The 12,202-nt window shown below is 56.0% G+C and overlaps 1 protein-coding gene across 1 annotated transcript; it reads left to right on the top strand.

The window, feature by feature from the left end:
• The first annotated feature begins 4,668 nt into the window (after nt 1–4,668).
• On the top strand, nt 4,669–5,761 carry LOC149912388 (uncharacterized). The gene is made up of 4 exons (XM_090130798.1): nt 4,669–4,848; nt 5,007–5,129; nt 5,264–5,429; nt 5,565–5,761. Exons 1-4 carry the CDS (start codon nt 4,669–4,671, stop codon nt 5,759–5,761), a joined length of 666 nt encoding a protein of 221 aa, XP_089986924.1.
• The last annotated feature ends 6,441 nt before the right edge of the window (nt 5,762–12,202 follow it).

The raw sequence follows: 12,202 nt of genomic DNA, 5'->3' as shown, positions 1-12,202 counted from the left end.
TTAAAAAAAAAAAAAAAAAGAAAGAAAGAAAAAAAAAAGAAAGAAGAAAAGCCACATTCTTACAGTGGCATTTTACAGTATTGTAATTCTGTTGTGTGAAATCAAGGTTCTCTCATCGTGAAATAATGACCAAGTTCTCTTTTCATATCTAAACATACAAATGCTAAAGGCAGCAGTGCTGTTCAAGAATACATTACCAGCTCAAACACTGCTTTGACTATAAAACTGAAGGTAGTAAGGAATTTTATCAAGGAATCACAGAATCACAGAACTGCCAGGGTTGGAAGGGACCTCAAGGATCATGAATCTCCACCCCCCCTGCCACACGCAGGGCCACAAACCATCCCACCTAATGCTAGACCAGACTGCCCAGGGCCCCATCCAATCTGGCCTTGAACACCTCCAGGGACGGGGCATCCACAACCTCCCTGGGCAGCTGTTCCAGTACCTCACCACTCTCTCCGTAAAGAATTTCCCCCTGACGTCCAACCTAAATCTCCCTTCCCTCAGCTTAAAACCATTTCCCCTTGTCCTGCTGTCACTCACCCTTTCAAAGAGTTGATTCCCCTCCTGTTTGTAGGCTCCCTTTAGGTACTGAAAGGCTGCCATGAGGTCACCCCGCAGCCTTCTTTTCTCCAGGCTGAACAAGCCCAGCTCTTTCAGCCTGTCCTCATAGGGGAGGTGCTCCAGTCCCCTGATCATCTTCGTGGCCCTCCTCTGGACCCTCTCCAACAGCTCCCTGTCTTTCTTGTACTGGGGGCTCCAGACCTGGACGCAGTACTCCAGATGGGGCCTCACAAGAGCAGAGTAGAGGGGAACAATCACCTCCCTGTCCCTGCTGGCCACCCCTCTTCTGATGGAGCCCAGGATCCCATTTGCCTTCCGAGCCGCAAGGGCACACTGCTGGGTCATGTTAAGTTTTTCGTCTACCAAGACCCCCAGGTCCTTCTCCACAGGGCTGCTCTCAAGGACTTCTCCTTCCAGTCTGTAGGGATGCTTGGGATTCCTCCGGCCCAAGTGCAAAACTCTGCACTTTGCCGTGTTGAACCTCATCAGGTTCACCCGGGCCCACCTTTCTAGCCTCTCGAGGTCCCTCTGAATGGCATCCCGTCCTTCAACCGTGTCAACCACACCACTCAGCTTGGTGTCGTCAGCAAATTGCTGAGGGTGCACTCGATTCCGTCATCGATGTCATTGATAAAGATGTTAAAGAGCACCGGTCCCAAGACAGACCCCTGGGGGACGCCGCTCGTTACCAGCCTCCACCTGGACATGGAGCCATTGATGGCCACCCTCTGTCTGCGGCCTTTCAACCAGTTTCTTATCCATCGAGTGGTCCACCCATCAAATCCACATCCCTCCATTTTGGAGAGAAGGATGTGGTGGGGGACCATGTCAAAGGCCTTGCTCAAGTCCAGGTAAAATAATTTGTATCAGTAATTAAAAGTACTTGCTTACTGCTTACAAAGAAGTACATAACTTACAAAGTACATTCGCCAGATGAAAAACAAGGCATCAATACATCTGCATTACTAGAAGCAAATATATTGCACTGACACTTGTAAACCATTTTACCTGTCTCACAGTGATTTTCCAATAAGAAAACAAAGGAAGAAGAAGTATAAAGGCTCCTTGTGCTGCTGGTATGTAAATCACCCAAGCAATCACAAGTGAAGATGAGAATGGTGAAAGCTCACTGCTGATGTACCGAAATCTTCATGTGCTATATCAAACCTGCAAGGAATGCAATGGACAAATGACAAGCTCACGTCTCTCTTCTGACAAGGTTTTGGCTGCAGTGACAGCCTTCTTTCTGAGTCAAATCTTACCATCCTCCCAGCAACAAGCTCTACCTGCTGAATGGCATATTGCTGGGAGCATCCTTCCACAATCCAGTAATGGTCGGAACAGAACTGTGAGCTTGATTTCTTGGAAAATCAGGCTGTGTCTGAATGTATTCCAGCACAGAGAAGGAGAAGAGACGGTACTGAGCAGCATGGCAGCAGGTAAACAAGGCATCGTGTGCACTTTAGAAAGTAGAGCTTTCCTGTGACGGGCAAGGGAGCAAGATGGGGGAAGATGGAGAGAATCAAAGACTGCGGCCCTTGGTGGGAAGGGAAAAGCTAACTTCAGTGTGGGACACAAGCAATAAGGACAGGATTTGGAGAGTTTTCTGCTTTCTATTGAGGTGTTCAGCACCTCACCACTCTTAGAATTTTTCTCCTAGTATCGGATCTGACTGTGTGGGTTCCAAATGCCCCAGGCAGAGGAAGAACTCAGTTTGGATTCCTCTCACATGCAGTAGAAGAGGGCAAAGGAAAGGCAATCTGCAGACACCATCTCCTCCAGCAATTTGTAAACCTAGCAGATCTGCCCCATGCTTTATTTATGAGTGAGTGCAATAGAACATTTGGCCTTGTGTCAGCTGGAGGAGCTGACTGCTGCACTCAATGGAGGATTTCAGTTTTTCCTTTCAGCCACAGAGATAAGCAATCATGTTTTAATTTCAGTCTGAGTCAGGACACACTGCATAGCAGAGTACTTGTATTTGTACTGTATTAATTGTGACTTTCAGAGTTACAGTTAAACAGTTTGGGCCCTGATGACTTCAGCTGTTGAAAATAATGCAGCCTAGTCACCTCCTGGGACGGTGACAGCAGTGGAAATGTGAAATTGCTGCCTTCCCTTTTCTTTTTCATGGTTTAGACTCTAAGGTTAGTGTTGCTAGCTAGGTTTGTCATGTTTCTAATGTTATTAGAAATGTAGCAGCAGAGCTCCAGATAGACACCAAAAGAAGTGAAGCTTCTATCTTCATGTGGGCTGGACTCTTAACTGTACACTTTTTAATAAAGGAGATTATTTTGTATGCCAGCATTTTCTACAATAGAGATTAGTGTGTATAATACTTTCCACGTATCATCTTTCCTCCTTTCTCACATGAGTTGCTCCCCTAAACAGAAAGTTTGATAAGGGCAAACTAAGAGTTACCTGAAAGCTGCAATAACTGATAAGAACACATCAGCAGAACCAAAGCGTGATTTCTCTTCTGGAGGTTTTATTAGAAATGCAAGTATTCTGCTGTTCAGATAGAAATCCCTTAATAATCTCTATGTAGAAGCAATTAGCAATGGCTCCGTTTTACTGCTGCTGTCAAATCGTATTAGTACAAAAACTGAGATGGTAATGTCTCAGATTTTTTTTCCTTTAATAAGCCAAACGCTTGAGCTCAATACAAATACCTGTAAGTGACAGAGATTTAATATTTAAGCCAGCATTTAGTGAAGAAATGCTTAAGCAATTCAAATTCCATTATTTTAAAGTTATTCTCTCTACTCCTAACTAGCCTATTGAAATTGGTACAATAAGATTTGCAGTACTTTCAAGAGGTGTGTTTTCTTTATTTTCCTATGTATTTATCACTTTATTTTCATTTCAATAAAACCAGCTGAATGCACAGTTTGAAATTCTAGTGATGTATTTTGAAGCCTTCCTGGAGTGACGACATCAGTGGGCATTGGGCAACTGCTGTCATCTCCCTGTACTTGTGGAAGGCTTTTGACATGTTCCCACATTGCGTCCTTCTCTCTGAGTTGGAGAGAGATGGATTTGAAGGCTGAATCATTCTGTGGGTAAATAATTGGTCTGATGGTCACAGCCAGAGGTTGTTATCACCGGTTCTGAGTCCGGGTGGAGGCCAGTCGTGAGTGGTGTCCCCTAAGGGTCCATCCTGGGACTGGTGCTCTTCAGCATTTTCATCAATGTCACAGGCAGTGGAAACAACACACGGAGGGTGGTGAGGCACTGGAACAGGTTGCCCAAGGAGGCTGTGGATGCCCCATCCCTGAAGGCATCCAAGGCCAGGCTGGATGTGGCTCTGGGCAGCCTGGTCTGCTGGTTGTGACTGCACACAGCAGGGGGATTAAAACTACGTGATCATGGTGTCCTTTTCAACCCAGGCCATTCCATGATTCTATGATTCCATGACACAAGTGTACCCTCAGCAAATTTGCTGATGATACCCAGTGAGGTGGTACAGCTGGCAGAGTAGAAGGGAGGGATGCGATCCAGAGGGACCTCCCAGCATGGAGTCCCCAGTCACTGAGACAGTGCCGGGCAGCGGTGCCCAGCAGCTGCTCCCTGGCAGGGGCTCTCCCTCAGCTGAGGTCATTCCCTGCTTGGAATTCCGCATGGAACCGGAACCCCAGAGCCGAGTGCATCACAGAACATGCTGCGTTTGGGGGCCTGCAGGGCTGCCCTGCGTGCTGCCTGGTCCCCAGCCATTCCCTGTGAGGTGACACTGCGCTGTGATGTCACAGTGGTACCTCGTGCGCCCTCGTGGCAGCGGTGGGAGCGGTGGCTCAGTCCGCTTGTGGGACCCGCAGGAAGCGGAACCAGAGAGAGCGTTGCGTCTACCTGGAGATTTCCTGCTGTCATGGAGCGGCTGAGAGCCCTTCGAGGTGAGTCCCTCCACCTCTCCGCACGCCGTGACGCCGCCCGAGCGCACGTGTGCCTCCAGAGTCAGTTCAGGCCGCGCCGGCAGCACCGTCCTCGCTCTGCTGAGCGCAGCTGCCCGCCGTGGTTTCCCCGGCACCCCAGCAAGGGGAAAGCTCCCTCCCCCGTCCCCGCCAACCGTGGGGCTGGAGGAGCGTTCCTCCCAGAGCCGGCCGGATGCTCGGCCCTGGCTCCGAGCGACACCGGCGGCAGCTGCTCCGCTCTTTGCTTCCAGGTCTCTTTGCCTGTGTGGGCTGCGTGCCCAGACGTACGCGTCGCAGGGAGAGAAGCAGGGTGCCGAGCCCTGTCCCTGTCTCCGCTGTGACTGTGCTGCAACAGCGCCTGCAAGACCGGGAGGTGAGCTGGGGACGTCCGGCCGTGAATCCTTGCCGTGGCGCAGTGCCGTGGTCCTGTGGGTGTCGGGCCGCGGCACCACACCGGCACGGTGATGGGTGGCAGTGGGCGGCTCCCCGAGAGCAAGGGCAAAGCAAAGCATGACTGGTCCCTGTCCCCAGGGTGATCGAGCACAGGTGTACCGCGAGCTGGAGGGCGCCCTGTGGGAAGACGACAGCCGCCCGCCGTGCGGAGTGGTGAACCGGCTGCTGGCAGAGGTGTCCCGGGACCTGACGGCAGCCCAGGTGAGGGGTTACAGCCAAAGGCAAAGGGAGCCGCTGCCCGTGCTGGTGTTGTGCTGGTGGACGGCGGTGACTCAGCCCTTCCCGGGGTCTCAGGCAGTCTCCTGGACGGTGTGTCACCAGTGACTCCTTTTCAGGGTGTCAGGGACAACGTGAGGATGGCTGCCAGCAACGTCCTGGTGGCTCTGGCCCGGATGCATTTCAGCTTGGTGATGGCTGAGCTCCAGGGCCATCTGAAGGCCATCGGGGAGAGACCCAAGGATTTCGTGCTCATCACCCTCAGCAAACTGTTCAGCATCTACGGTAGAGTGCTCTCAGCCACCTTACACCTATGACAACTGGGGAAAGGGGTCTTTCCTCTCTGGGGGATGCAGGGCTTCGCCCCCTCCTCTGTTGCTGCCAGGGCTCTGACTGTGGACCTCTCCTTCTCCTCTGCAGCTCCACAGTGCATCCCCTTCACGTGGCTGATGCTGGCTGGCCTGCGCAGTGTGGTGGGCCAGGTGAGGAGCGGCCGGACCCTGCGCCTCGCTTGTGCTGGTGAGTGCTGGCTCCAGAGCAGGGGGCCTCGGGACAGCCCTTGCACCTCGCCCTGCTGCAGGCTCTCACAGGCTCCCTTTTCTCTCACTCTGTTTTAGAAAAAATATATATATATATTATTCATTATTTTTGTTTGTTTGTTTGTTTTCAGTTTTGAAACAGTGGCTGGATGGAGTGAAGTCTAACTTGTCCTCTGGATCCCAATGCCCCTGGCCTGCCATGGAGAAAGAGCGGATCTATGAGAACCTTCAGGAGCTGCTCTTCTCTGTGCTGAGGAACTGGCAGGACTGCCAGGAGGAGGAGGTGAGCCTTGCTGCGCCCCCAGCCCAGGGTGGCAGTGGGGGCACCCATGTGGCAGCTCTGTCTGTGCCCAGTGGGCTGGCAGCTGAGCAGTGATGGGAGGGAGTGGGCTGGCTCTGCAAAGGGCCCCGAAGTGGCTCTGTGGCAGGGAGCAGCTGCATGTCACAGCATGTGGCAGGAAGAGCTGGGGATGAGGGTCTGGGGAAAACCTGCCTGCCCTCCAGAGCGAGCTCATCTCCTGCTGGGCGTGGGGGTTGGGGAAGGGGAAGGGAAAGAGAAAGCCTTCTCTGTAGGAAGGGCAGACCTTCGGTCTTTGATGCCGGGCCTCTGCCATCCCTCTCCAGGACAAACAGGCCGTCCTCGGGGCCGTGGCTGCCATGCTGGATGTTCTCCTGCAAGAGGAGCTGCACCAAGAGCACGTCTGGGAGCAGCTCCTCTGGCTCGTGCACCCGTGTCAGGAGATCCAAGACACCTGCAGGGTGGCCAAGGTGAGACGCTGTGCAGGGCTCAGGGTGGACGTGGGGCCAGTGCAAGTGCCACGAGGGGTCGGGGGGTGCAGGGAGGAGGTGGGGAGCCCTTGGAGAAAGGAGGAATGGGTGCCTGAGAGCCTGAGGAGCTCTGTGCTAGCAACTGGGGGGACCACATCCAGTTGCATCTGATGGGGGAGAAGAGGGCTGCTGGGTGGGAAATGCCTGCAAATGATGCCCAAACACGGCTCGACTGAGAGCAGAGAGACTCACGGGGCTGCTGGGAGGTGGGGGATAAAAAGCCTGTGCAGGAGCTTCTCCCTGCAAGAAACAATTGGGAGTTTTTCCACTCCCAAGTGGCTAGATGTGGCTTCATCCCTTTCTTCCTCTCCTGGTCTCTTGCAGAGCCTCATTGTCTTCCTGGAGGCCTTAGAGGGCATTGAGTCTGTCATCCAGAAGGACAGGTTTCTGGACGTCACGAGTGCCGTGTTCTACCAGGTAAGGGGAGCCTATCCCTGTGCCCACAGCAGTTTCCCTCTTGCCTAAGTCTCAGGAGGAGTGCACAGGTCTGAGCCCCTGACTAATGCAGCTGAGCCTTGGCTCCTGCATGCTCATGGCTGTTCCAGAGCTGTGCCTGTCCCCCCGGGGATGCTGTGAGGCAGGCTGGGTTTTGTCTGCCTGTCCTCTTCCTGAGAGTGCCCAGGGAGACGAGAGCAGCAGCACAGCGTCTTTTCCGTCCTCAGTGCTGATGTGATTTTCTCATATGGACTTTGTTCCCACAGCTCTATGACAACACCAAGCAGCACAGCGAGGCTGATCGTGCACAGCTGACCCACTGCATCCTGCTGCAGGGTAAGGAGAGGAGCTTTGGCAATGCTTGCAGTGCCCTGGCCAAAACCCCTCTCATAAACCTCAGGAATAGGCGTGAGTTTCTTGCTAACATAGCCTGGGATTTCCTCCCTGCAGCCCAGATCTGCCCAGAGGAAATGGTCCTGTTTCTGCAGTCACAGCTGGGCGAGGACTGGGAGGCTGGACGCGTGGCAGCACTGGGTCTGCTCGGTGCTCTGGCTCGCTCTGATGGTCAGTACCACAGGCTGGGACTTCCAGGGATCCCCTCTGCCATCGGGGTTGTGGCTCCGCTCATGCTTCTGTGCATCTCTTGCAGAGCCCGTGATGATGGAGAAGCTGCCCCAGGTGGTTGAGGCTGTGCAGTGTCTGTGCAGCGACCTCAGGATCCGGGTGAGCTGCTTTGGGAAAAGAAAGCTCTTTTGGGGTGGTGATGCTGCTGCCAACACGGGCAGGGCTGGGGTGACTAGAGAGGTGCTGGGGCATTGACCACACGGTCGCGATGGCTCCTGTGGGAGAGCAGGCAGAGTGGAGCGGGCAGGTCCCTGTGCTGTGCTTGGAAAGTGCACAGCCTGGTGCTACGGCCTGGCCCTCACCTCAGGAGCCAAGGCTTCTCCTCTGCTCCTGTTGTCTCTGCTCGTGCCCAAAGGCTGCCCCGATGAGCAGGTGGCTTCCCTTTGCCTTCTGACCTGAAAAATCACACCCACAATTGACCCCTGGCAGGTGAGGACAGCAGTTCTGCACTTCATCAAGGACCTGCTCAGTTCGAACACCCGGAGCTGCTCAGCCTGGGATGTGGTGGGGCACATCTTCACTGAGTTCAGCCGCACCGCTGGAAGAAGGGTAAGGACAGTGGGCAGCATCTTCTTTGGGAAGACCTGTGCTGCTCAGAGGGTGGCACAGAAGCACCGCTGGGGCCGCACCTGAGCCTCCTGAGAGGCTCCTGAGAACTGAGGTAACCGGGTTTCAACACCGTTGTTGTGCAGGCAGCTGGAGACCTTTCTGCCCGGGAAGCCCAGGAAGAAGGAGCTCTGCAGGAGCTGTGCATGGACATCCTGGGGTCTCTGGACGTCTCTGCGACAGGGATGTCCAAAGTAAGTCACATCTGCCCTGCTGCTGCTCCTTGCCTTCGCACCACCTGTTCCTCATCCCACCACCCCAGGTCTCTCCTCCAGCGTGCTCTGAAGCACGCAGGACTCAGGGAAATTCGCAGAGTCCTCTTCGTCTCTGAGCGGAGGCAGGAATGCTGACACGCTCAACTGCCTCGTTCCCGACAGCTCCTGTGGCCACGGCTGCTGCTGTTCGTGGTGCCAGCCCAGCACACCGGCATGCTGATCCCGGTCTCGCGCTGTGTCCGAGCCCTGGCCGAGAGAGAGGATCTGACAGGACGGCGAGTAGAGGAGCTGGATCCCCATTTCCTCAGCTCCATGTTTCAAGGTAGGAGCAGAAACTCTGCCAGTGAGCTCTGCTGACCTGTGCTACCACCCAGAAGGGACAGCGGAGCTGCGCGTGGCTGGGCACGGAGCGTCTTGGAGTCTGACTCAGCACTTTTTTCTCCTCACAGGCCCACGACTGACTCCCCAGACACTGCTGGCGCGCCTGCTGGTGAGTAGATGCTCCAGAGCCCAGTGCCACCAGCCCCCGGGAGGAAGCAGCACGGCCACGGGCAGAGCTGTTGGCTGCTCCTTGCCCGCCAGGGCAGAGCCAAGCTCTTCCATCCTGGGGGGAAGCCGCTGCTCTTGCTGCAGAAGTGACCCTGCTTCTCCTTGCTCTCGCTCAGGTGGTGGCAGGGAGCCCTGTTGCAGGCAGCGAACTCCAGGCCGCTGCCTTACAGCTGATGCAAAACCTCCACAGCAGGTTCCACAGAGCTGTGGGGGCCATGTGGGCCGCTGAGATCCCCCTGCTGCTGCAGTGTCTCCAAGGTAAAGTGCTGGTGGGGAGGGAGAGGCGGAGGCAGGGAAGGGCGGGAGTGAAAATGCAGCTCTCTCTGCAGGGTGGCAGAGGGGAAGCATTGCCTGCAGCCCAGTGCTTGCTCTGCTGCTGTTCCCATTCCAGGGAGACAGCGCTGAGGCCCGGGGATCTTTCCCCGCAGGGATCTGCCCCTTCCAGGACACGGATGGGCCCTTCACGTCCCCTCAGTTAGTTCTGTGTTCCTGCAGGGACAGTGTTTGTGGGGAGGGACAGGTCATGGTGGAGGGGGTGCGGGTCCCAGCTTGGCAGTGTCAAGTGCCCAGGCCAAGCCAGGTTTGCAGCAGCTCTTCTTCTGTGCCTTGATCCCAAGTAAGGGTCTTTTTCTTCCTGTTGCTGTGCAGGGAAAGATGAGAGCTTCCTGGACACTGCAGGGTGGGAGCGCCGTCTGCTGAAGGTACAGCACTGCTGGGTGCAGAGAAGTGCTTGCCTGCCCCAAGTAGCCCCGCTCCCATATGAGCCACCATGGGACAGGAACAGCCTCTCCAGTGCTGCTGGGGAGCCTTTGAGGCGCTGCCTCTTCCGCTCTGTCCCAAGCCCAAGGGGGGTCTTAGGAGAAGAGCGGCAGGCACTTTAAGGGAGGGAATGCTGGGGGAGCTGGGAGAGGAACTGTTCTTCCAGACACCTCTCCCCAGAGGGCTGCAGCAATTGGGAGTGAGGGAAGAGGCAAAGGGCAAGGGAACATCATCTTCTCCTGTTCTCCAACAGTTCCTCGGGGCGTCAATGGACACCATACGGGATGAGGCCTGGATCGAGGCCCTGAGCTGTGAGCTGAGCCGGTGGCTGAGCAGCTCTGCCAGCAGCTCTGCAGAAAAGGTGAGTTCCCCCCGGCTCCACGCAGCGGTGCAGCTGCAGGTGTCCAACTGGGGCTGGGGCTGCGGCTGGTGCTCTGCCCACGCGGGATGCTGGTGCTGCTTCCCCAGTCTGTGCCCCCAGAGGGCCTTTCCCTGCAAGCTGCCCAGGGATGGATAAAGCTCGGCCCTGCAGCTGCTCTCAGCGACTCCTGGGGAGCGTGGCTCCTTCCACCTGGCCCTCCCCCAACAGGTTAAGCTGCTGCCACATCTCAGCTTCTTCCTTCCCTTCCCCTGCAGTCTTTCCTGTACAAGGCTCTGGGCACAGTGCTGGGAGCCTGTAAGGGAGTCCTCCACGTCCAGGAGAAGCTGCTGCAGCACCTGGAGGAAGCAAACGCGGAGGACCCATGTGAGGCCCAGGTGAGCCCTGCTCTCCTCCAGCTCCTGCGAGCATCCCCGCTCCGTCCCTGGGGCAGAGGGCTTCTCCTGGCCCTGCTCCGCGCCTTTCCATCTCCTCCCTGCTGCCCTTTTCCTCAGGAGAGGATCTGTAGATTCAGGCCTGTGCCAACTGCCCCTTGTTCCTTTGTGCAGGGAATGGTCTCTCTTCTCAGCCACGCGGCTGAGAGTAACTTCCAAGCAGTCCTGGCCACGCTCACCACGTTTGCGTCCAGGCTGTGCAAAGGCCGCAACGCGAGGATTTCCAGGCGCAAGAAGGTAAAGCGTTACGGGTTTCCATCTTGGCATTCTTCTGCCTTTTTTTCTGCCCTGGAGCCCAGGTGCATCGCGGGGCACTGGGGGCCGTTGAGCGAGTGTCTCAAGGCATTTCTTCCCACACAGATGGAGCTGGACAGCACGAGAGCTCAGGCCACACGCAGCGCTCTCGTGCTCGCCCACGGCAGCTTGGCACTGCGTGCCTCCAAGGAACAGCTGCTCGCCCACCTGGAGGGAGACATCGTGGGCAACATCCTGATGCTCTACAGCTGCAGCTGCCGGGTGAGAGCTCAAAGCGTGCCAGGGTGTCTGAGCGCCCAGCTGCAGCCCCTTCACAAGGGGGGATGCTGAGAGGGGCCTTCCCTTTCCAACGGTCCCCCGGGGAATGGTTTGTGCCCAGATGAAGACCCAAGCCCTTCCCTTAGCGTTGCCCTGTCCCCCTTGCAGCCCTTGTCCCATCCTGCAGTTCAAAGAATGTTCTTCTCTCTTGGGCCTCAGGACCTGCAGAATAACCTCGCGCTGGTGCAGAGCATCACCGACTTCAGCTCTGCCTTCCAAGCAGTCGTGGGTGATTCTGCATCCTTTAACCCCTCCTTGAAGGGAAAGCTTCTGGAGATCCTGATGGTGAGTGCCTAGAGGCAGGGCTGTCTGCAGCGGAGTTCTGGGCTGTGCCACGCAGCCCACTTCCCTGGGGGCACACAGGTCTCCATCAGCCACACGTCTCCAGCTGGTGGGGACTTTGGGTGCTGGATGCAGCTGCTGGGCAGCGGGCTAGGTGCACCAGCTGTCGAGCTGCTGCATCCTGCAGTGCTTCCATGGGAAACATGGGAGTGATGGGGCTGGTGTGTGGCAGTTGTGCCTGTCTCGGAGCCGGGTGGAAAAGCTCTCATGTGCCCCCTGCCCACCTTGACAGTGTCTCTCTGGACTTGCAGGACCTGCTGAAGAAATATTATTCGGGCATCCCTGTCTCCCCAGTGCCCCTCAAGGTGGTCCTGGCCCTGGAGCAGTTGAGGTAAGGTCCCCATTTTGGGTAGCTCCTGAAGGTCTGGAGGGGGTAGGGGGCGAGGAGCCGCATCTATAGGAGTGAAGACTGGGCTGTTGTGCCCAGCAGAGCTGAGGTTCTGGGCAGGGAGAAAGGCCCTGGTGCTCCTGTCCCCTGGCAGGGAAGAGAAGGGAGAGTTGGGGTCTCCTTCCCTTCAGAGAGGGAGCTGGTTCACTGCTGCCGGGGAGGAGGTGGGCGCTGCTGGAACTGAAGACAGTGCTCAGCAGCAGGAGCTGGGGGTATTGGCTTGGTAGCTGTCGATTAGGAGAAAGTCAGATGCTGTCTGAACCAGACTGGAGAGCACTGCTAAAGGCCCTTTCTGATTTCTCTTCCTTTCTTCCTCCTGTCAGCAAGCTGAAGCCCTGTTTTGAAAGCAAGGACATGCGGGAGATGTTGGTCCTGTGCTGCAAGAAC

The sequence above is a fragment of the Phasianus colchicus genome, chromosome Z (assembly GCF_987193195.1).
Source record: "Phasianus colchicus chromosome Z, bPhaCol1.hap1.1, whole genome shotgun sequence".
Taxonomy (NCBI): Eukaryota; Metazoa; Chordata; class Aves; order Galliformes; family Phasianidae; genus Phasianus; species Phasianus colchicus.
Note: the sequence above shows the minus strand (reverse complement) of the source record. Positions and strands in the feature narration are given on the sequence as shown.

Excerpts from the sequence above, each read along its gene's own strand:
- LOC149912388 (XM_090130798.1), top strand. The coding sequence starts at position 4,669 with ATGCTCGGCCCTGGCTCCGAGCGACACCGGCGGCAGCTGCTCCGCTCT. Across the intron at positions 4,849-5,006 it reads AGCGCCTGCAAGACCGGGAG|GGTGATCGAGCACAGGTGTA; the intron begins GTGAGCTGGGGA and ends CCCTGTCCCCAG. Across the intron at positions 5,430-5,564 it reads CAAACTGTTCAGCATCTACG|CTCCACAGTGCATCCCCTTC; the intron begins GTAGAGTGCTCT and ends TCTCCTCTGCAG.